At 43.8% G+C, this 25,458-nt stretch overlaps 1 protein-coding gene across 5 annotated transcripts in view; it reads right to left on the reverse strand.

The window, feature by feature from the left end:
* Positions 1-369: 369 nt before the first annotated feature.
* Positions 370-25,458, reverse strand: part of unc45b (unc-45 myosin chaperone B) — a 61,106-nt gene continuing 36,017 nt past the window's right edge. For 3 of the 5 annotated variants that reach the window (XM_078213964.1, XM_078213963.1, XM_078213965.1), the window contains exons 12-20: positions 25,314-25,455; positions 24,980-25,120; positions 23,617-23,744; positions 22,244-22,310; positions 18,911-19,024; positions 13,163-13,278; positions 4,611-4,728; positions 2,392-2,547; positions 370-977 (exon numbers count right to left, since the gene is read on the reverse strand). In XM_078213964.1, coding sequence (XP_078070090.1) covers positions 705-977; positions 2,392-2,547; positions 4,611-4,728; positions 13,163-13,278; positions 18,911-19,024; positions 22,244-22,310; positions 23,617-23,744; positions 24,980-25,120; positions 25,314-25,455 — 1,255 coding nt within the window. In that variant the 3' untranslated portion in view covers positions 370-704. The remainder of the gene's footprint in view (positions 978-2,391; positions 2,548-4,610; positions 4,729-13,162; positions 13,279-18,910; positions 19,025-22,243; positions 22,311-23,616; positions 23,745-24,979; positions 25,121-25,313; positions 25,456-25,458) is intronic. The other 2 variants (XM_078213967.1, XM_078213966.1) reach the window with 1 other exon arrangement.

A 25,458-nucleotide genomic window follows, 5' to 3' on the forward strand; every position in this document is an offset into this window, starting at 1 on the left:
ACTCCTTAATCAGAGAGTCCATATTGCAATAGACCAACCTCAATGGCCTGATTGAAGTCATTACGCACACTAAGGGTCAATTTAGCATGGCCAATCCACCTAACCTGCACATCTTTGGACTGCGGGAGGAAAGCAGAGCTCCTGGAGGAAACACCCACAGACACGGGGAGGATGTGCAAACTCCACACAGACAGCCAGCCAAGGCCAGGTCCCTGACGCTGTGAGGCAGCCCTGTGCCGCCTATGCAAGGCACCTTCAGAACGCTTCCTGTGTCAAAGTTGTTATGTAAATGCAAGTGATTGTTATTGTTCAAAGTCTGGGAAGAATATGGGCATTTGCCTGGAAATAAAAAAATATTCAAGCACGCAGTTTAACAGCAAGCCCTTTATTTGCTAAACAGAAACTTAGGTTCCAGTTCTTGATATTCAAAATGCAACACTGAGAATGCAACTGGGAAATTAAAAACAGCACATTAACTAATTTTCGATGTTTGTTTTCCAGTTAACATGTTGTTGCGATAATAAAGTTAACAACTAGTTCAAAATAATTCTGACAAGTATTTTCCAATGTCCGTGTAACATAGTGAAAATAGCAATTAGTATAAAAAAAACAGTTAGTATCTGGAGTGATCATGGTTCTGAGTAAATGGCCAATTATTTCTCACAGTGTGATCTAATTGTGTAACCATCTTCACTGGCTCCCCGTTACATACCAGACTGGGATGTTGGTTTAATAAGAGAGTAATCCATTGCTTTTACCAAGCAGTCACGAGCTACGTTGATGATGTCTTGCCGTTTTTCGGTACCTTCCAGTTTGCCGATGATGGTAAGGATCTCCAGTAACTCACTCTCAATCAGCTTTTTGGCAATTTCCTTGTCCGCAGTTATCAGGTTAAAAGCGATGACCAGACCGCGGTGTTGAACTTCCAAGTTGTCGTGGATACAGAGTCGCTGCAGGATTTCCAGCCACTGAGCAGTCTGCATACAAAGACAGGAAGAAAAGCCCAATCAAGTTTCCTTCAGAAATCCCCCTATAATCTGTTAATGGCTGAGAGATCCTGTGTGTGCTTCACCCTGTTTGCTTCAATCTATGCAAAGGTTTCACTATGCAAAGACTTCATTTTAAGATATTTCTGCCTCTGTATAATTACATTTAAGTGCTAGACTGTAGGGGTTAACTCTTCTAAGCTGACCAATTGTAGCTAACTTGACTACATGTAGACTCAGAAGGCATGATGGGTTAGCTAAAAAGTGACTGCATTCCTGAAGGGTACACAATGGAGGCAAACAACAGCATAATAGCAGCTGTAAGGATTGTTTTTCTAAGATGGAGACAGCCTGCGGAGGACACTTCCAATCACAAGATAAGGGTTGGAGACAGCACACGAAAAACACTTCCAATAACGAGATAATGTTGAAATATATTTTTGATTTTAGAATGTGTGTGTGTTCAGTTTTGTGCTCAAGTTCAGTTCAGTTCAGTTCTTAGCTTAGAAGCCAGTCTCCAAGTTTGCTTCTTACTGCTTCTGTCATGTTATTTTTTAAAAGTTCTTTTCAGTAAGAGAAAACCATTTAAAACCCGGATCAGTGCTGTCCTCTCGTCTCTTCAAATGAATGAATGGACCCAACAACGGCAAATCGTGGTGAGGTGCCACAGTGACCGGAACCGCAGAGAGTCCAGGAGAAACAAAATATAGTCATGGCCATATAAGGGCAATAGAGATTCCAGTGCCACTGAGTGACTGAGGAATGGATTATGTCATTAGTCACATGACTGCTACAGAGACAAAGGGGAGGGGTGCGGCCATGGAGAGATTTGAAAATAAATGGGAGAATTTTAAATTTGAGGCATTGTTCATTGCTGGGAGTCACTGTAGGTCGACACAGGGGTGAATGGGATTTGGCAGGAGTAAGGATATGGGCAGGATTTTCGGGCTCACCCCTAGACTGGAAAATTCCACCCGAGGTCAATGGACCTTTGCATAGTCTTCCCCCACCCCACTCGCTACGATTCCCATGGCGAGCGGGACAGGAAAATTCCGCCCAATGGCTTCAGTCTTCCCCTGTTGTAATGTAGCAAATGAAGCAACCAATTTGTGCACAGTAAGATCCCGGTTCATTTATTTTAGTTACGTGGATTGAAGAACAAGAACTGGCCTGAACACTCCACCTATTCTTGAATAGCGGCTGTGGGATCTTTAACGTGCACCCGAGGGGGCAGATGAGGCCTTCTCAAGGTTCATTTCCCTACGTTACAACAACACCAACACTTCCTCAGTACATCACTGGCTGTCAAGTGTTAATGACACGCTGTGAAAGGTGATACATAAATGTCAGCTCTTCTGTTCAGAGTCGAGCTAGTCTTGCGAGTTGTCAATCAAGGGACACTCACCACTCGGGTCATCTTGTGGCAGAGTTCCTTCCGACTAGCGGTGAGCATGGCAACAGCCCCTGCAGCGGCCCGCTGAAGTTTCATATCGTCCTCACCGCAGAGTAACACCAGTAACTTCAATTGGTCATTCCCTTCAGCCACAAAACGTTCTTGAACCTTCGCAAGAAACAGGAGGACTTCAGGACTTGAACGACTTGACTTGAACGTACAATATTAATAATATTCATTACTTCAATAACACGTTGGGACAGATTCTGGAATGATAATGGTTCCTTAATGACCCACCCTGCCACTAATTAACAAATTGTCCAGTGATTTCAGGGGATACACTATGAGTTGTGAATCTCCAGAACTTGCTGCTTGACTTATTCCCCGAATGCTTCCCAGCATCCCACCCTCAGCCTCCCCACTATTTTTAAGAACTCGCTGAATATACATATCAATTGCCCATTAAACTCACTGCAGCTGGCAATTAACAGTGTAAGCAACTATTTAGGCTTACTGATGGGCAGCACGGTGGCACAGTGGTTAGCACTGCTGCCTCACAGCGCCAGGGACCCGGGTTCGATTCCTGGCTTGGGTCACTGTCTGTGCGGATTTTGCACATTCTCCCCGTGTCTGCGTGGGTTTCCTCCGGGTGCTCCGGTTTCCTCCCACAATCTGAAAGACGTGCTGGTTGGGTGCATTGGCTGTGCTAAATTCTCCCTCAGTGTACCCGAACAGGCGTCGGAGTGTGGCAACTAGGGGATTTTCACAGTAACTTCATTGCAGTATTAATGTAAGCCTATTTGTGACACTAATAAATAAAACAAACTGATAATTATGGATACAATGCCAATCAATCTCTCCAGCAAGGAAAGGGAGCAATTTAAACTGATGAGTATCGTTCCTACATGTACTAATTGTTGTTGGGAATTTTAAAAATGCCAAATATCAATTTCTTCCAAATTATTTTTCCTGCCTGTCTTTCCATCTATCTCTCTCTCTCTCTTTCTTTCTCTCTTACCCAATCCAATAGTCCGTCCCCCGAACACACACCCCCAACCAACCCCCACACCAGTCTCTCTCTTTCTCTCAGGACCTGATTTTACTTTAATTCACATCCTTTCCTTCTCCACCATTCCTCTGCTTATTTCTTCATCCTTTCATTTTATTGATGTGGAGATGGGTCGTTGGACTGGGGTAGGCACAGTAAGTCTCACAGCACCAGGTTAAAGTCCAATCACGAGCTTTTGGAGCGCTGCTCCTTCATCCGGTGAGTGGAGAGGTGGCTTCACAAACACAACATATATAGGCAGAGACACAATTGCAAGATAATGCTACTAACTGCCCTGGCTTGAGACAACTCACACCTCTTTAACCTGTGATTATCCCTCTCTCCATTCTGTACCTGTAAAGACTTGATCCCTAAAAAGATTCGTGTTGCTAATGTGCTGCTTCCACCATCTCCTCTGGCAGCGTGTTCCAGGTACCCACCACTCTCTGCATGAAAAACTTCCCCCACACATCTTCCTTAAACTTTCCCCCTCTCACCTTGAACCTGTGTCGCCTTGACACTTCCACCCTTGGAAAAAGCCCCAGTCTATCCACCCTGTCTGTGCCTCTCATAATTTTGTAGACCTCTATCAGGTCTCCCCTCAGTCTCCATCTTTCCAATGAAAACAATCCTAGTTTATTCAACCTCTCCTCATAGCCAACACGCTCAAGACCAGGCAACATCCTGGTGAACCTTTTTTATTATTAATTCGTAGGACATGGGTGTCGCTGGCTGGGCCAGCATTTATTGCCCATCCCTAGTTGCCCTTGAGAAGGTGATGGTGAGCTGCCTTCTTGAATCGCTGCAGTCCACGTGCTGTGGGTTGACCCACAATGCCATTAGGGAGGGAATTCCAGGATTTCGACCTAGCGACTGCGAACAATTTCGAGTTAAAGGATGTGGGTTATGGTGTGACGAACTGGACTGGCAGTATAATGCCTCACTGCAGAAGGATCTGGCCCCAATGTTGGAACAAAGCGAAATACATTGATAGTGGCTAAAATGGAAAGTCCAAGTTAATTTTAATCCCTATATTGATCAGTTTCTGTCAGACAGATTGATTTTATACCCTTCTCATTACACTTATATTTCTAAAATCATACACAGTTGACAAACAAAATAATTAATTTCCCCCAAAATGTTGAATGAAGATTGTATGAACTCCTGTTGGTTTTCCACTTACATCCTTGCAGGCGACCATATTACACATACACTCGGTGGCTGCCTGTCGAATCTGATCATGTTCCTCAAACATGTAACATTCAATCTCAGGCATCGCCTTCTCTTTGATTATTTTTTGCCTAAAAACAGAAAGACTTGCATTTATATAGCACCTTTCACAACCGTAGGACACCCCAAAGCACTTTACTGCCAACAATGCACTTCTGAAGGGTAGTCGCTGCCTGTAATGTCGCGAACACCGCAGCCAATTTATACACAGCAAGCTCCCACAAGTAGCAACAAGATAAATGCCATCTGGTTACAGGCCCTTCTTGTCGGTTTCTGTTTATTTACTCCATCAAAGTCATTAAAGATTTTGAACATGTCTGTCAAACCTCCCACTAACCTTCTCTGCTTTGAGAACAATCCCAGCTTTCTGGAAGGCACGGTGGCACCGTGGTTAGCACAGCTAACAGCTGCAGGGATCCGGGTTCAATTCTGGCCTCGTATGACCTATGTGTGTGGAGTTTGCATGTTCTCCCCATGTTTTAAAGTTTGTTTTATTTATTAGTCACAAGTAGATTTACATTTTACTGTGAAAATCCCCCAGTCGCCACACTCCGGCGCCCGTTCGGGGACACTGAGGGAGAATGCAGCACGGCCAATGCACCCTAACCAGCACGTCTTTCAGACTGTGGGAAGAAACCGGAGCACCCGGAGGAAACCCATGCAGACACGGGGAGAACGCGCAAACTTTGCACAGACAGTGACCCAAGCCGGGAATCGAACCCGGGTCCCTGGCACCGCGAGGCAGCAGTGCCAACCACTGTGCCACCCACCATGTCTGCGTGAGTTTCCTCCGAGTGCTCCGGCCTCCTCCCACAATCCAAAGATGGGCGGGTTAAGTGGACTGGCCATTGTAAATTGTCCCTTAGTGCCCCAAGATGTATAGGTTAGATGGATTAGCCACGGGAAATGCATGGGTAATGGGAATAGGATGGGGAAGGGGGTCTGGGTAAGATACTCTAAGGGAGTCCTGAAGACGCAATGGGCCGAATGGCCTTTTCTGCATTGTAGGGATTCTACGATACTTCATCAAAACCGTGAAAAGCTGGGCGGCACGGTGGCACAGTGGTTAGCACTGCTGCTTCACAGCTCCAGGGACCTAGGGTTCGATTCCCAGCTAGGGTCACTGTCTGTGTGGAGTTTACACATTCTCCTCGTGTCTGCGTGGGTTTCCTCCGGGTGCTCCAGTTTCCTCGCACAGTCCAAAGATGTGCGGGTTAGGTTGCTTGGCCATGCTAAAATTGCCCCTTAGTGTCCTGAGATGCGTAGGTTAGAGGGATTAGCGGGTAAATGTGTAGGGATATGGGGGTAGGGCCTGGGAGGGATTGTGGTCGGTGCAGACTCGATGGGCCAGATGGCCTCTTTCTGCACTGTTGGGTTTCTATGATTTTGATGATTCTATGAAAATGATTTGATTTTATTTATTATTGTCAGATGTATTCGTATACAGTGAAAAATATTGTTTCTTGCACGCTATACAGACAAAGCATACCGTTCATAGAGAGGGAAAGGAGAGAGTGCAGAATTTAGTGTTACAGTCATAGCTGGGGTGTAGAGAAAGATCAACTTAATGTAAGGCAAGTGCGCTCAAAAGTCTGATGGCAGCAGGGAAGAAGCTGTTCTTGAGTCGGTTGGTACGTGACCTCAGACTTTTGTATCTTTTTCCCGAAGGAAGAAGGCGGAAGAGAGAATGGCCGGAAAATGACTAAACACGAGAGAAAATGCTGGAAAATCTCAGCAAATCTGGCAGCATCTGTAAGGAGAGGCATCCAGCCTCCGCAGTAATTTGCTTTCATCCAGTGTCTAACTCACTACCACTTCTCTTCAGGAGTGCCTGCCTTGAAGAAGTACTGCTCTTCTGTCCGCTCTCCTCACAGATGCTGCCAGACCTGCTGAGATTTTCCAGCATTTTCTCTTGTGGTTTCAGATTCCAGCATCCGCAGTAATTTGCTGTTCTTAGTGACGTCGGTTGAGGGATAAATGTTAGACAGAACATTAGTCATAACTCCTTTCGTCTTCACAATAGCACCGTAGGTCAAAATATTTCTGCCCTCCCTGCCAGCGAGATCTTACAGTCCCGAGGATGGGAGGGTGTGGGCACGCAAAACCCCCACGGGACTGGAAAACCCACCACAGGGGGTGCTGGAATATCCCACTCGTAGGATCTCTTATTCTCAACTGAGGGCAGACAGGCCCTCAGCTTATTGGTTTACCTGAAAGGCAGCACCTCCAATAGTGCAGCCCTGTCGGAGTGGAGTCAGTGCTTAGGTCTCCAGACAGGGACCTGAACCCACCAACTTTGTGAGTCAGAGACGGGAATGTTACCGTCTGAGGTGCGACTGACACAAAAATATCTCAGAAAATGGGACAACGTAATTACATTTTCAACAAAAACACTAGCCGGAATTCCCTGAGCTCGTCCGCGGCTGGGATTCTCCAGTCCCTCTGCGGTGAACAGAGATGTGGCTGAGTGCCAAATTCTCCGTTCCTGCTGGCAGCAGCAGTGGGTTGTCCGAGACCGGAGAATTCTGGCCAAAGGTGCAACAAAAAGATGGGAGTGGGGGTTCCATTACCCACGTATGGCCACTGGAGCAGCCTGTAACTCTGGGGAACACCCATGTTTCTCTGCTATATGATCCTTCTCTCTGTCAGATTTGCCATGCTTCCCTCCCCCTCTGTTCTGCAGCTGTAACCATTTAAATCTCCTCTGGAGAAAGGAATCTTTATTTCTTTACTTGTCACATTACCTCTCCATTTTGTCATCCATTTTGTCATTTGATTTCTTCTGTCTTTCATCCTCTCACAGACATTCCCTTTGGCTTTTCTTCCCCTGCTCCTCACCCCCCCTTCTTCTCCCTCTGGAAATGGTTAAAACCTATTACATTTCTAATACTTTCCAGTTTCTGCTTTAAATGTGTCGGCATCAGACTAATATCCATATGCCACCAATCTTCACCCGGGGCAGCATTGGTTAAGCCAGGCCTGAGTGCTGAGATTGTTGTTCTGAGAATGAAAACTTCGAAATGCAAATAAAGGAAAGTTGTGTCTTGAGGGTTTCCAGTGATAGGGCTATGACTATGGATGGAATTCTTTGGCCATTCATGCCCCACCCCTGCTACAAGCGAAGACGGAGAACCTGCCGCTCAGACAAATCTCCGTTCGCTGCAGCGGGACTGGAGAATCCCACCAACGTGAACAGCTGGAGAATCCCAGACAATATCTGTTGGTAGCATATTCAGTTGTGGGGTTCTCCTTGAGAAGACAGAATGCTGATATTCTGGCCAGAATTTTCCGACTGTCCATGCTGGCGGGATCTTCTGGTTTCACTGACAGAACCCACCCCCTTCCCCCACCCCCCCCCCGCCCCGCCCTCCCCACAGGATTCCCGATGGCATGGAGTGGAGTCAATGGGAAATCCCATTGACAGCGGTGGGACCACAAGATCTCACTGCCGGCCAATGGCGTGCCACCTCTCCCACCCACGAGAAAGATGCCACGAGGAGGCCAGAGAACCCGTCCACTGTCTTGGGCTGGAATTCTCTGGCCGTTCACAACAGCGGGATTCTCCAGTCCCACCAGCTGTCTATCCCTACGAGCGGGTTTCCCATCGGCGTGGGGTGGCATCAATGGGAATTCCCATTGACAGCAGCGGGACCAGAGAATCCTGCCACTAGCAAAGAACGCCACCTCCCGGTGGCAGGTAACAAGCAACTGAGAGGCTGGACAATCTCATCCATGGTCTTTGTAGTTTGTATTGATGGCGACCTGATAAAAGACCTGAAACGTGAAATGTTTCTCTCTCCACAGATGCTGTCTGACCTACTGAGTATTTCCAGCATTTTCTGCTCATATTTTGGATTTGCAGCATCTGTTTTTGTTAGATAATTAGCTGGTAAATGTGACAAAAGACAGTTTACTTTCCTTTGAACTTTCCCTGTGCCAGAGCAGAACTTTCTGCAGCTGTGTACATTATTTTCAGTTTACTTTTGCGGTTAGTTTTGGGAGGTTAGTTAGGAAGGTTCAGTCGCTGGGTATACATGGAGAAGTAGTAAATTGGATTAGACTTTGGCTCAATGGAAGAAGCCAGAGAGTTGTAGTGGAGGATTGCTTCTCTGAGTGGAGGCCTGTGACTAGTGGTGTGCCACAGGGATCAATGCTGGGTCCATTGTTGTTTGTCATCTATATCAATGATCTGGATGATAATGTGGTAAATTGGATCAGCAAGTTTGCTGATGATACAAAGGTTGGAGGTGTAGTGGACAGTGAGGAAGGTTTTCAAAGCTTGCAGAGGGATTTGGACCTGCTAGAAAAATGGGCTGAAAAATGGCAGATGGAGTTTAATGCAAGCAAGTGTGAGGTATTGCACTTTGGAAGGACAAACCAAGGTAGAACATACAAGGTAAATGGTAGGACACTGAAGAGTGCAGTAGAACAGAGGGATCTGGGAATACAGATACATAATTCCCTAAAAGTGGTGTCGCAGGTAGATAGGGTTGTAAAGAGTGCTTTTGGTACATTGGCCTTTATAAATCAAAGTATTGAGTATAGGAGTTGGAATGTTATGGTGAGGTTGTATAAGACATTGGTGAGGCCGAATTTAGAGTATTGTGTGCAGTTTTGGTCACCTAATTACAGGAAGGATATTAATAAGGTTGAAAGAGTGCAGAGAAGGTTTACAAGGATGTTGCCGGGACTTGAGAAACTGAGTTACAGAGAGAGATTGAATAGGTTAGGACTTTATTCCCTGGAGCGTAGAAGAATGAGGGGAGATTTGATGGAGGTGTATAAAATTATGATAGATATAGACAGAGTGAATGCAAGCAGGCTTTTTCCACTGAGGCTAGGGGAGAAAAAAACTAGAGGACATGGGTTAAGGGTGAGGGGGAAAAGTTTAAAGGGAATATTAGGGGGGGCTTCTTCACGCAGAGAGTGGTGGGAGTTTGGAATGAGCTGCCAGATGAGGTGGTGAATGTGGGCTCACTTTTAATATTTAAGAAAAATTTGGACAGGTACATGGATGAGAGTGGTGTGGAGGGATATGGTCCAGGTGCAGGTTACTGGGACTAGGCACAAAAATGGTTCGGCATAGGCAAGAAGGGCCAAAAGGCCTGTTTCTGTGCTGTAATGTTCTATGGTTCTTTGGTCCTATGGTATCCATTTAAGTGACCCATTTATATCAAATATCAAGGCAATTGTTGTTTTGAGAAACGTCCTTAATGTCTCCTAATCTCTCTGGCTCCTCATCAATGGCTTCCCTTGACAATTACACAATATGTGCTTGCATTAAACTCCATCTGCCATTTTTCAGCCCATTTTTCTAATGGGAGGAAACCGGAGCACCTGGAGGAAACCCACGCAGACACGGGGAGAACATGCAGACTCCACACAGGCAGCTCATTCCAAACTCCCACCACTCTCTGTGTGAAGAAGCCCCCCCTAATATTCCCTTTAAACTTTTCCCCCTCACCCTTAACCCATGTCCTCTAGTTATTTTCTCCCCTAGCCTCAGTGGAAAAAGCCTGCTTGCATTCACTCTGTCTATATCTATCATAATTTTATACACCTCCATCAAATCTCCCCTCATTCTTCTACGCTCCAGGGAATAAAGTCCTCACCTTTTCAGCCTTTCTCTGTAACTCAGTTTCTCAAGTCCCGGCAACATCCTTGTAAACCTTCTCTGCACTCTTTCAACCTTATTAATATCCTTCCTGTAATTAGGTTAGGTGGATTGGCCATGCTAAATTGTCCCTTAGTGTCCCAAAATGTGTAGAGTAGAATGGATTAGCCATGGTAAATGATTGGCGTTACAGGAAATGGGGTGGGCCTGGATAGGATGCTCTTTAGAAGAGTTGGTGCAGACTCGATGGGCCGAGTGGCCTCCTCTTGCACTGCAAGGATTCTATGAACTTTCTTTCCATCACATGGTTGAACCTTGCCCACTCTCACTGCCTGCCATTGGTGTGTGTTGGATGGATCGTAGGTCGATACTCAACATGTTTGGTCACATTATGGGTGCATTTTCCTTGACCATCAAGTCCTGGGGTGCCACTCTAACCCAGAGCTACAGGCTCAGAGGCAGGGACATCTGCCACCACCACACTGTGCCACAAGAGCTATATCAATATAGGATAGTCACTAATAAGTCACTAGTAAGGAATTCTGGAGAAACATTTTACCCAGAATGAGAATGTGAAAGTCATTACCGCAGGAGGTAATTGAGGTGAATAACATTGGTACTTTTCAGGGGAAGCCAACTGTGCTCCCTGAGCCAATTGGGAGAAAATTCGGAGAGGCTAGTGTAATTGGAATAGATCTACTTAGAGCAGAGAAGGTTAAGGGGAAATTTAATACAGTAAGTCCTCTCTTTATGTTGCCCTGTTTTAAGTTGTTTTTATTTAAAATTGGTCACTAAATGGGGTGAGGATTCATGTTCAGTATTGGGAGTTTATTTTTAACATTGTTTTAATGTTGCTGGGTGTGTTGTGGCCTGATTGGTGCCATTTTGGAGCAGCCTCTCCCACGGTTACCCTGCTCACTGGTTGACCCTCCATCTTGTACCCGATCTTCCTGTTGGCAGGTCTTCCCTCTTGCCTCCCCTCCCTCTCACCATGTCTCCAGGCTCATCCCTGTGACCCTGCAATTCAAAGCTGTTCACCTTCACTCTTCCTACCTTTCATTTCCCGTTGCCTCAGAACAAGAATTTGGCTCAGGAAGGTAGCAATGTGCAGAGGTGGAGAGCAGGAGGGCTGGCCAGTGACTGGGTAGGTCGGCCAGCAATTGGGTCGGGGAGAATAATCATAACGACTAGGGACCAGACCAGAAACTCCAAGATAAATTATGAAGTTAGCCTAGAACCCAATTTTTTTGATTTTGGCAGTAATGTGAGCATAAGGTGTTCACTTCAAGTATGATTCTATTGACCCACTAGGAAGCTTTTATTAAAACAAACTGTATTTAGCAACACAATTTAACTATAACAAAAAGAATTAGCATAACTTTTACCAATTGAAATATTTGAACATGACAAGGTATAATTCTTAACTGCTAGCCTATCTAGATTAGTTCCAATTTAAGCAATATTCCCCATAGACAAACTCCTCTTCAGAATCAGTTAGCAAAAACACCTAGGCTTATGTGGATAGCCAGTCTTCCAGCCTTTTAAGAACTTCTGGACAGAGATACAGAGAGACACTTGTCTTCTGACCCTCAGATAGCAGCCTCCAGAGAAAGACCTGTCTTCAAATAGCAGAACTCCAGAGAGAGAGAGACCTGGCTTAACACAGCAGAACTCCAGAGAGAGAGATAGGGGGTTAGAACACCTTTTGCAGACCTCTGGAGAGAGATATTTATTTTCTAGCAAGTCCCAGAGTTCAATTTCCAGAGAGAGGGAGAGAGAAAGAGCTGCTCCATTCAAATTCAAACAGCAACTGTCTGCTTGTCCCTCTGTAAGCATAGCTTTGCCCCACACATGACTCTCTATTCTTGTCAATCAACCTAATTAAAATCTACTCTGAAACCCCAAGGGACAACCCTAAAAATAACAAAACTATATCAACTCAGATTAAAACAAACACCCCAATAACTGGGAACAATTATTCTTCTGCATGCTCAGTCCGTGAGCTGCCAGTTGCTGACAAATTGGCACCATAATCAGAGCTGAAGTAGAAAACATACCCCTCACAAGAAACATGACACAAATACATTTCTTAAAGGCACAGTATCATCACAGGAGGAGAGTGAGGAGTGGGAGAAGTACGGAGTGAGATGGAGGTGAGGCAGTGGGGTGGCATGGGACATATGTGCCTTTTACATTCTTACATTACTTTTATTTTAAAAGTTATCTATTTACAAATATAGAAATTAAACAATATACAGAAATTTAACTTACAGGGTATCATGTTTTAGTGTGTCTTTTCTGACAAAAAAGGGCCTCCAGAAACTAACTCCAGCTTTTACATTGATTTTAGTTGAAAAATCCGATTCACTTAAAGTTGTTTCATTTAAAGTTGCACATTCCCAGAACACAACTATAACTGTAAGCAGTACATTACTGCAGTGACGTTCAAAATCATGAAAAGTTTTGTTCAAGCGAATAAGGAGAAGGTGTTATCACCAGTGGGTGGATCTGTAACTAGAGGACAGGGGTTGAAGGTATTCGGCTAACGAACTCGGGGGGAGATTAGGAAACTGTTTCTTTTCGAAGCAGAGAGTCGTTATGGTCTAGAATATGTTGCCTGATAGGGCAGTAGAAACAGCTTCAAAAATAATCCTCAAAAGGGAGCTGGATATAAACTTCAATAGAAAGAAGTTGCCGGGCTACGGAAGAAGAGCAGGGGAATGGAACTAATTGAATAGTTTTTAACAGCCAGCACCATCATGTTGAACCGAAAACTCTCCATTCATGCCATCAGGTTCAACAAAACACACACGCCCACTGCCACGCAAGATTCCGAAACAGCGATCGGCAAAACCTTATGTTCGTGATGTAAGAAACAAAATTGAACATACCTTAATTTATCATTTTTTGCTGAAAGGTTTGTGAGACTCATGAGGGCTTCGTAGTTTTGTAGACCATCACACTCTGTGTTCAGCAAACTGATGAGCGGTCGCACAACTTCATAGATCTGAAAGGAAAGTGCCAAAAAAGATGCATTTTCTAAGACAAATTTTACACACTTAGAGGTTTTTTTTACATGTCTTAAGTATATGGTTAAGTTTTAAATGCTGACACATAATGTAACAGATGGAGCAACCTTATGGGGCTCTGCTATTGAGGTAATGTCATTTATTCAGAATGACTCCTGTGACAATACTGTGCCTTTAAGAAATATATTTTAGTCACGTGTCTGTGCACGATGTTTCTAGCTGTCTCTTCCATTTTATCGGTGCCATTCTGTCTACAGCCGGCATCCTGTATTGTTACTGCAGCCACATCATTGTTTCTAATTGCTAAAATGTTGGTTTTAATGCTGTTCTGCTGTTTCTGGTGTTCCCCTGGGATTTTGCAGAGTGGGGTTTGATAGGGATGATTGACAGGTATGGTCACGTGATGATGTGAAGCTAGCCTTACACAAAATATTCAAGCTTAAATGCTGCTTTTGAGTTGAGAGAGAGAGGAGTGCCTCTCTTTTCACCTCTCTGAAGTTAGGGACAGGATTCTGCTCGAAGATTTGTCTCTTTCTTGGAGATTCTGCTGTGTGAGAGTGGCTCTTTCTCTGACAGTTGCTGTTTTGGAAGCTGCAGAGAGAGAGGTATTCCTTTCTGTCTCTGAAATCTGGAGACTGGGAGCGGCCAGAGACTAGGTTTACTCCTCTGAAGTTCTGATATTTTGAAGATATATCCCTTTTCTGGAAACTGCTGTCTAGATCACTCCGCAGAAGTGTCAAAAAGCTGGAAATCTAGTACCGAGATAAGCATCTTTGGTCTCTGTGGTTCTAAAGAAGGGGTTCATGTCTATGGGGGGTAGTGCTAAATTGGAACAATAGTGATAGCTAGCTGTCAAAAAAAATACTTTGTCATGTCTAAATATTTTAATTGATAAAAATTATGCCAATTCTTTTTGTTATAATTCTAACTGTATTCTTAAATAAAGTTAGTTTTGATAAAAGCTTCCTAGTGGGTCACTTGAATCATACCTGGAGTGAAACACCTAATGTTCATGCTAATGCCAAAATCAAATGTAAATGTTGGGGTCTAGGCTAACTTCATAAAATACCCTGGAGTTTTGATCTGGTCCTTAATACGTCTAATCTGAAAAAATGCTTCCTAGGCATTTCTGGCCGGGATTTGTTCTCTGTGGCAAACAGACAATGCCAGCCATTCATTCCATTGACACTCACCCATTAACTTTTCATAGGCTTTTCACTGGGAATTACTGTGAAACCATGATTCCAAAATCTCAGCACCTTCTAGAGGGCATCTCAAACTTATGTAACAGGGCAAACAACATTGTATCTCCCCAACCAATCAGACTGAAGAAATGTTAATGGGCAGCACAGTATATGGGTTATAGAGGAATATGGGCCAAATGCGGGCAACTGAGACTAGGTTAGGGGTTTTTAAAAAAAGGGTGGCATGGACAAGTTGGGCCAAAGGGCCTGTTTCCATGCTGTAAACCACTGACTCTGTGTCTAAACCCGAAGTGATGGTTAAAATATTTAATCCAACATCCAATCAGGTACAGCAAGCAAAATGGAAAGAGAGAAATAAAGGTAGGATTTAAAGAGAGAAAAATTAATAAAAACACATTAAAAATATCTTCAACAATTAAATAAAATAAAAGTTGAAGGAATGAAACTCCACACTTGTCAAAATTAATTTTCAGTGTCATAGGGCGGGTCCGGTCAGACCCCATTTGGAATATCGTGAGCAGCTTTGGGCCCCATACCTAAGGAAGGATATGCTGGCCTTGGAGGGGGTCCAGAGGAGGTTCACAAGAATGATCCCAGGAATGAAGGGTTTGTCATATGAGGAGCGGTTGAGGAGTCTGGGTCAATACTCGATGGAGTTTGGAAGGATGAGGGGGGATTTAATTGAAACTTACAGAATACTGAGTGGCCTGGATAGAGTGGAAATGGAGAGGATGTTTTCACTGGTGGGAGAGACTAAAACTCGAGGCCACAACCTCAGAGTGAAGGGACGACCCTTTAAAACAGAGATGAGGAGGAATTTCTTCAGCCAGAAATTGGTGAATCTGTGGAACTCATTGCTGCAGAAGGCTGTGGAGACCAGGTCATTGAGTATCTTTAAGACAGAGATAGATAGGTTCTTGATCAATAAGAGGATCAGGGGTTATGGGGAAAAGGCAGGAGAATGGGGATGAGAATCATATCAGCCATGATTTAATGGTGGAGCAGACTCGATGGGCTGAATGGCCTAATTCTGCTCCTATGTCTTATGGTCTTTTGGTCTTATGGACCTTCCGGCCTCGTTTGCTCTGAAACCGGAAAATCCTGCCCGAGGTCAATGGATCTTTCCATTGCCGCCCCTCTCCTGCTCCGATTCCCATGGCGGGCAGGCGGGACAGTAATGTTCACCCCAGAGAGTTTGTTTTGGTGTAATTAAGCCTTATCATTCCATTAGAGACTTACTTCCACCGGAATGGGCAAGTCTTAACTCTTCCCAATTAGTTTGGTGAGTATCTATCAATCAAGGGTAGCAACTTCATGCTATTCCCTGTCTTTGAAGATTGAGATTCTCAGTGACGTACAAATGTAGCGAAGCTTGTGGAGACACAGGGCAACTCAGACAGCAACTTCCTGATCTCCACATTTAACTGCCAATGTGAAACTGTTGAAACATGCTGTCTGATTTACTCCTTAATAGCATTGAGAACTGAGTCTTGGGGTTATTTTCACTGCACAACATGGCCCATTCATTTGATGAGAGAGAGAGGGAGAGAGAGCATGAGAGAGAGCGCGGGACAGGCAGACAGTTGAATTGCCTGAAACAGCAAGACGATTATATGATTCAAGGGATACCTTTGTAATTGACAACTGTGGTCTTGCAATGATCAGTGCTAATCGCCCAATACACAACGCTGCCTGGAGTGGGTGAGAATGGTACATCCAGTGGAGGCTGCATTTCGAAAAATGGTAATTTGTTGGCCTACTTTCTCTCCTGAAGTCCCCTATCTTCAAGAAATGATGCCTGGCCGCAAGGACCAACAGATGTGTAGACTACTTCCCAGAATGATACCCTAGGATATCGACCTGATTATTCCAAGTGTGGAAACTATACCTTGTCAGAGCTGTGCAGCTGTTTATGTCTGCCTGAAGGCTGATAACAAATCTTTAATTGTATTAATTACATAGCTATCATCTCAAAAAGGAGCCCTTCTGTGATAGGGAACTCAAGAAAGCAGAGGATTAATTTGCTAAAAACTAACAACAGGCTGAACCTACTGTGTTAAAAACTACCAACAATCTGTGAACATGCTGTGACAAAAAGCTTTCAAAGGATTCGCCCTAAAGCTGCCCTCCTTTCCAAAGACTTCTGTTCATTGCAAACAGTTTCTAGCACCCCCAAGTACCAACGAGAATACTTATCCACAGAGCCAGGCTCTTATGTAGGAGAGATAGCAGCCAATCTGCACACAGCAAATTCCCAGAAACAGCAATGTAATAATGACCAGATCATCTGCTTTTGGTTCTTCTGATAGAGGGAGAAAGATTGGCTGGGACACTGCAGAGAACTCCCCTCTTCTTCTTTGAAATAGTATCTTTTATATTCACATGGGAGGCTGGGCAGTGCCTCAGTTTAATATGACACCTGAAAAGTCAGCACCTCCAACAGTGAAACACTCCTTCACTACTGCACTGGAGTGCCAGCTAAGGTGTAGAGTGCAATTCTTGAAGCAGAACCCAGACCCACAATCTCCTGACTCAAACCCAAGTCTGAATCATTGGCAATGATGTTAACAAGTCAAAGGGATATCCAGGTGTCCAACCATGATGCTATCAAACAGCCAATCACATTGAAGTATTCTCACAGACAGAAAACCAGGAAATTAACTGCACTTAATTATTTTACTTTTATTTAAACTTTTACACATAGGGTTAATGTAAAAGCTGAAATAACATCAACAAACATTTTTTTTAATTCAAATTTTATTTTCTATTGCAATGGATAAATTTGACATTCTCCAAATATTAAATTAATTTTCAGGGTCAGTGAGACTGTTCAGCAGTAATTATGAATTTAGTACATTGTTAAAAAGCAAGTAGCTCCTCATTCATCAAGATGTAATTTTAAAAGGGTTCTTACAGCAAGGCGAACACCATAAAAGTGGAGGCCCTCATCAGTTTAGTGACTTCTAATTGATTATAGATATGGAATATCATAAGTTCCTCAGATATAGGAGCAGAATTAGGCCATTGGGCCCATCGAATCTACTCCTCCATCCAATCATGACTGACATGTTCCTCATCTCCATTTTCCTGCCTACTCCCCATAACCTTTCAACTCATTACCAATTAAAAATCTCCTAATAAACTCCTCCTTAAATTTACTCACTGTCCAGGATCCACCGCACTTTGGGGAAGCGAATTTCACAGATTCACAACCCTTTGGGAGAAGTAGTTTCTCCTCAACTCTGTTTTAAATTTGCTACCACTTATCCTAAGACTATGACCTCTCGTCCTAGAATGCCCCACAAGAGGAAGCATCTGCTCCACGGCTACTTTATCCACACCTTTTATTATCTTGTCTATCTCAATTTGATCTCCCCTCATTCTTCTAAATTCCAGAGAGTATCGGTCTAAACTGTTCAATCTCTCTTCATACGACAAACCCCTCATCTCTGGAATCAATCTAGTGAACCTCCTCTGAACTGCCTCCAATGCCACTACATCTTTCCTCAAATAAGGGGACCAAAACTGTGCACAATATTCCAGGTGCGGCCTCACCAATGCCTTGTATAGTTGCAACAATACTTCCTTACCTTTATATTCTATTCCTTTAGCTATAAATGCCAACAGTACAACCTGTTGAGAAGCATGGAATCACTGATAGGAACTTCTGACTTTCCATGTTTAACTGCACTTATCTGGACTCCAGATGTTCCTGTCTGTTTCAGAGGGTTAGCAACAGCAAATACTGATAGTTTCACCATCATTACTATCACAAACTCTGAGCCTTTCTCTCCCAGAGGCATCCTATCTAATTGTGCATTCCTGGCACAATTTACTCACGTTCAAAGTTTATTTCTTTCAGAGGAATGGACTGCATTCTGAACAGTGTTGGAAACTGCCTTCTAATAACACACACACAGACAAAAACAATCTGTAGCACTCTGCACATCTCGATTCCATGCAGTGATCCAACTAATCAATGTCTGAAAATGAAAAAAAGCAATCAAGCTTTTATAAAAGTCCTTTAGGATAAGCTATTGAACTCCAATGTAATACCAATCAAAAACATCATTAAAACAATTCATCTTGATGTGTTATTGACTTTGTTTCCAATTCGGGCTGGGATCTGACTGAGAAATGATAAGAGAAATTTACATTTTTTCAGTGCCTTTGATCTTTCCATGCTCATCCGGTAAGTGAATGGAACTACAGCATGGCACTGGGATCAGAGATCAAATCTCCACAATCGGTCCGATTTGACTGTGCCGGAAATTAACCAGGATTCCCTTAAAGTGAGTCCCTCGCCCCGTTCATCAAGGAACCTGAATCAAGGCCAATGTGTTGGTCCCTGTCCATCACCCGATATTTGCTTCGCTTGGTTGCTGTAAACTAGATTCTCACTTACCCTTTCTCCAGGGAAGGCGATTTCTGGGTCAGAGACGGCAGCAATCTTGGCAAGAGCATGAGAAGCCTTAATTTTACCAATGTCAGTGCCGTGTAGGGCGAGAGGCAGTAAAGTCTGAATAAGAAAATGGACAAAATTAGAAAAAGTGGTGTACAGAGAGATGAGACTGTAAGACCATAAGATATAGATGCAGAATTAGGCCATTCGGACCATTGAGTCTGCTAGACCATTCAATCACGGCTGATAAATTTCTCTATTGCATTCTTCAACTTTTGCCCCATAACCTTTGATCTTCTTACCAAACAAGAAAATATCTATCTCTGTCTTAAATACACTCAATGACCCGGCCTCCACAGCCTTCTGTGGCAATGAATTCCACAGATTCACCACCCTCTGGCTGAAGAAATTCCTCCTCTTCTTGATTCTAAAGGGTTGTCCCTTTACTCTGAGGCTGTTCCCCTTGGATCCGAGTCTCTCCTACTAATGGAAGCATCTTTTCCCACATCCATCTCTCCAGGCCTTTCAATATTCTGTAAGTTTCAATGAGATACCCCTCATCTAAACTCCATCGAGTACAGACCCAGTGTCCTCAGATGCTCCTCAGACATCAAGCCTTTCATTCCCGGGATCGTTCTTGTGAACCTCCTCTGGACCCTCTTCAGGGCCAGCACATCATTCCTTAGATACGGGGCCCAAAATTGTTCACAAATGTGGTCTGACCAGAGCCTGATAAAGCCTCAGCAATACATCCCTGCTTTTGTATTCTATGATGATAGAATCCTAGAACTTTTACAGCATAAGTGGAGGCCAGTCAGCCCATCACACGTATACCATCCTATTTCCCAATTCTGTCCTCAAAGCTTTTGAAATGTTTCTTTTTCGTTGATTTCAAAACGACAAAAGGACGTCTTTCAATTAGATTGTTAACCTTAGTAATCCTCCAATACAACCTTCATGACCAAAGGCACCTGATCTAGTAATTGTAAAGCAGACTGAGGGAATACAAAGTACCGTATAGATCCATTTCCTTTTTTTAAATATAGTTTTTGCATTTACTGTCCCTTGCATTTTAAGTCCATGACATTTTACACCTTCCACCGTCTTACTTTGTCCCATAGCTAATGGGTTGGGAGGTTCTGCTCCTTATAAGCTCATAAGATATAGGAGCAGAATTAGGCCATTGGGTCCATCGAGTCCACTTCGCCATTCGATCATGGCTGATAAGCTCCTCATCCCCATTTTCCTGCCTTCTCCCCATAACCCTTCAACCCATTCCCAATTAAAAATCTGTCTAACTCCTCCTTAAATTTACTCACTGTCCCAGCATCCACCGCACTTTGGGGCAGTGAATTCCATAGATTCACAACCCTTTGGGAGAAGTAGTTTCTCCTCAACTCTGTTTTAAATTTGCTACCCCTTATCCTAAGATGTTGAGCCTCTCTGCCTGTTCCAATGGTTCAGAAGGGAGATCGAAAACACCAATATTCAAATCCCTATTCAAGGAGCAACAGGGTTTGAATTTCTCAAGATAATGGGATAATTTTGGATTTTCCATTTCATATTTTGAGCAAAACAAAGAACAATTGGAATCAATAATGGGCGGATGAGAGATGTTCGCTCTTCTAGACCCAGGTTGCCCAATAATTACTCAACACTAGATTGGAGAGCACAACATATCCTGACAACTTCCAAAGCAGAACATGAATAGTGCAGCCTTAAAAGCCTTACCTTAATAGTGGGATGAACTGAAATATTATGCTTTGTATAATAATAACTGATTATTATAGTTATTATATTATATATTATATTTTATATATATACTATATATAGTTATGAAAATGTGGCATTAATGGCACTTAGCATGGTGTACTGCTTTTACCATGTACATTGTAATTAGCAATGAGTTAATTAACTAATGATTACTAATTACTTCACTAATTAATTGTTAATTGCCACAGATTTACACAAACAACCTAATTTGGTTATCCACTCGTTATCTTGATCATAAACACATACATTGTGAACATTGGTAGTGTCTCGGCCTCCGTCAGAAGCTATAGGTTCAAAACCCACTAGAGGAGGAAGTGGCGTACTGGTATTGTCGCTGGACTAATAATCCAGAGACTCAGGATAATGCTCTGGGGACCTGGGTTCAAATCCCACAGTGGCAGATGGTAAAATTTGAATTCAATAAAAATTGGGAACCAAAAGTCTAATGATGAAACCATGAAACCATTGTAGATTATTGGAAAAACCTATCAGGTTCATTAATGTCCTTTAGGAAAGGAAATCTGTCGTCCTTACCTGGTCTGGTCTACACGTGACTCCAGACCCACAGCAATGTGGTTGACTCTTAAACGCCTTCAGGGATGGACAATAAATTCTGGCCCAGCCTGCGACATTCACATCCCATGAATAAATAAATAAAAAGGATTTGATAGCCACAGGAGGTGTGTGCACATAACATGGCCAAACAGGCTGAGTGTCAACCTGTAAACCCATGCCAATGGTTGTCAGTAAAAATGGAAAAGCTTCCTGGACCAGCCACGTGACGGAAAGAAAGTTGGAACCTCGACCATCACTATCTATAGCTTTAGATGATGACATGTATGTAGAAGTGTATGCCATCATGGCAACTTGGACTCCCTGAGCGAGCAGTAACACATCAACACCACAGCTATCATTGGTGTAACTATTCTTAACTTTAGTTAGCTGCAATGTGATGTCCAACTTTAAATATTAACACCACACTGAAAGATGGTTCTGGGATTACACTTTTCAGAAGGGATTGAATAAGCTGGGACTCTTTTCTCTAGAAAAGAGACTAAGACATGGGCGGAATTCTCCAATCTCACTCGCCCACCAGCAAGGACGGAGAATTTGGCGCTCAGCCGAAACTCCATTCACTGCAGCGGGACCAGAGAATCCCAGCCGCGGCTGAACTCTGAGAATTCCAGCCATGATCCAAGGTCTTTATAAATAATGGAGGAGTTTGGACATAGAGAGGGTGTTTCCACTTGTGGAGGAGACCAGAACTAGGGGCCACCAGGATAAGATAGTCACTAATGGATCCTGTAGGGAATTCAGGGGAAATGATTTCACGGACGGAGGGCTGAGAATGTGAAACTTGCTACCACAAGGATTGGGTGAGGTGACATATTTGAGAAGCTGGATGGACAGATGAGGGAGAAAGGAGTAGAACGGTATGCTGGCAGGGCAAGGTGAAGGAGGGCTAGGAGGAGACTTGTGTGGAGCATAAACACCAGCAAGGAGCCGTTGGGCTGAATCGTCTGTTTCTGTGCTGGAAAATTCAGTGCAATTCTATGTAATTACCTTCCCACCACCTTGTGCCACGATTTTGCCACGATCTCTAACATCGTCAACCAGAGCAAGGAACACACTGAAGATTCAAAGAGAAATTAGATTCAGAAATAGTTCAGGAAAAGGTATAAACCCTCAGGATTTTTTAAAAGTGAAAATTGTATTCAATTATACAGCAATATGTTAGTTATTTTAATGATGCACACATTAAACAAGATAATGGGGTGGGCACGGTGGCACAGTGGTTAGCACTACTGCCTCCCAGCGCTAGGGACCCGGGTTCAATTCCAGCCTCAGGTCACTATGTGGAGTCTGCACGTTCTCCCCGTGTCTGCGTGGGTTTCCTCTGCGTGCTCCGGTTTCCTCCCACAGTCCAAAGAAGTGTAGGTTTGGTGGATTGGCCATGCTAAATTGCCCCTCAAAACTAAAGTATATTTATTAGTCACAAGTAGGCTTACATTAACAGCGCAATGAAGTTACTGTGAAAATCCCCTAGTCGCCACACTCCGATGCCTGTTCGAGGGACAATTGAGCACGGCCAATGCACCTAACCAGCGCATCTTTCAGACTGTGGGAGGAAACCGGAGCACCCGGAGGAAACCCACGCAGAAATGGGGGAGAATGTGCAGACTTTGCACAGACAATGACCCAAGCTGGGAATCGAACCCCAGGTCCCTGGTGCTGTGAGGCAGCAGTGCTAACCACTGTGCCACCATGCCTCCCCAGTGTCCAAAGATGTGTAGGTTAGGGAGATTAGTGGGGTAAATGTGTGGGGCCACTCTTCAGAAGAGGAGCTAGGGAATTCTCCTTGTTCTCCCGGCTAACATGTATCCTCAACAAAATCATAGAAGTGCTTTGGTATGTCTGAAAGGTGCTATATAAATGCATATATTTCTTTAAAAGAACATTCTTGCTCGATAGCTATGGGAATTAGTAATTGTGTCTGTTGTAGGCTACATTGATTTATAGTCTTCATGTGCCTACCTAGTTGTTTCTGATTCGAAAGGCCAGACATTTCCATCTCATTGCAATATTTGGAAAGCTCATTGATCCTGACGCTTCAGTGCAGCACTGAGGGAGTGCTGCACCCTCAGAGATTATCATTCACCTGGGAGGCCAGGTGGATTTTCAGGAGTAATATTAAACTGAGACCCAGTCTGCCTGTTCAGCTTTAACTGTGCATCGGTTCTCTGTACATTCTCATGCATGATGTGGAAATGCCGGCGTTGGACTGGGGTAAGCACAGTAAGAAGTCTCACAACACCAGGTTAAAGTCCAACAGGTTTATTTGGTAGCAAATTTGCTACCAAATAAACCTGTTGGACTTTAACCTGGTGTTGTGAGACTTCTTACTATTCTCATGCAAACAGGAATGAATAACTTACCGCGCCATAAGCTCCTTGGTCTGGTCTGTCAGGATAGCACTGTCTGCCTTCAGCATGACAGCGAGCGCAGACACAACACCAACCTTTATCAAACGCTTGACACGCAACATCACAAAGTCTTTTTTATCCTGTAAAATCCAACAGAGGCCATTGCTCACTGTTACAATCAGCTAACATTTTATTAATTCCTTCTTTCATTCAACACATTCGGTATAAAAAAACAGTGTGTGTGAGTGTGTGTGTGAGTGTGAGTGTGTGTGTGTGAGTGTGTGAGTGAGTGTGTGTGTGTGTGAGTGTGTGTGTGTGAGTGTGTGAGTGAGTGTGTGTGGGTGTGAGTGTGTGTGTGTGAGTGTGTGTGTGTGTGTGTGTGTGAGTGTGTGGGTGTGAGTGTGTGTGGGTGTGAGTGTGTGTGTGTGTGTGTGTGAGTGTGTGTGTGTGAGTGTGTGAGTGAGTGTGTGTGGGTGTGAGTGTGTGTGAGTGTGTGTGAGTGTGTGTGTGTGTGTGTGAGAGTGTGAATGTGCATGTGTGTGAGAGTGTGTGTGAGTGTGTGTGAGTGTGTGTGTGTGTGTGTGAGAGTGTGAATGTGCATGTGTGTGAGAGTGTGTGTGCATGTGTGTGTTAGTGTGTCTGAGTGTGTGTGTGAGAGCGTGTGCGTGTGTGAATGTGCTTGTGTGTGAGAGTGTTTGTGCGTGTGTGTGTGAGTGCGTGTGTGAGTATGTGTGCGCGTGTGTGTGTGTGTGAGAGCTCTGGAATATCTGAGGTATTAAAAGGTGCTATATAAATGTAAGAACAAAAACAGCAAACGCTGGAAAATCTCAGTAGGTCTGACAGCATTTGTGGAGAGAGAATAGAGCCAATGTTTCAGTCTGGATGACCCACACCAGAGCTAAAGACAAAGAAAATAGGACAAGGGTCATGCTGGTCAGGTGGGTGGGAGAGGAGGGTTTGTGTAATTGGTCAAGATAACACAGACAAAAAAACGAGGGGAATGTAAATGCTGATGATTAAGGCTGAGAATGGTGTTATTAGCGTCCATTAAGAGATTGGAATGTGTAAATGGCAGAACAAAGGGGATGGGGCCTGGGTGGGATTGTGGTCAGTGCAGACTCAATGGACTGAATGGCCTCCTACTGCACTGTAGGGATTCTGTGATTCAGTGTCCCTCACCCTTACAGTATAAATCTTGTCCTATTTTCCTTGTCTTCAGCCCTGACGCAGGGTCATCCAGACTCGAAACGTCGGCTCTATTCTCTCTCCACAGATACTGTCAGACCTGCTGAAATTTTCCAGCATTTTCTGTTTCAGATTCCAGCATCCGCAGTATTTTGTTTTTATATAAATATAAGTCTTACTATTCTTTTACCTTTGGATGGTCTTCAGGTACGTGCTGTTTTGACAACTTGGCCAACTCAACCAGCTCTGGAATCTTCTCTTTTACATCATAGCTGTTTGTGCAGTTCACCAGAATCGATGCTACAGCATAAAGGATTGTCTTGTCAGCCGACTAAGAACAGAAGGAACAGATAAATTGCAGACAATTGAATTCAAGAAACCATAAAATTATTGATTTATATCTTTTCTATGCAACAAATTAAAAAGCAATACTAATATATTTCTCGAGGGATTCGTTGTTCTATAATATGGAAGAGGGGTATCACTGTTTAATGCATAGAAATTAAAAAGTTGAGAGCATCTACCTTCGACAACTCAAACATTGCCTGCATTGCTGGCTCATCCTCCACAAAATCATCTTTCACATCTGCGTCCAATGTCAGGTAAGCCATGCCTTCGGTCGCCCACTTTCTCGTGCGAGTGTCAATGTTTTGGTTGCATAGCCATCTA

The sequence above is a fragment of the Mustelus asterias genome, chromosome 6 (assembly GCF_964213995.1).
Source record: "Mustelus asterias chromosome 6, sMusAst1.hap1.1, whole genome shotgun sequence".
In the NCBI taxonomy this organism is placed as follows: Eukaryota; Metazoa; Chordata; class Chondrichthyes; order Carcharhiniformes; family Triakidae; genus Mustelus; species Mustelus asterias.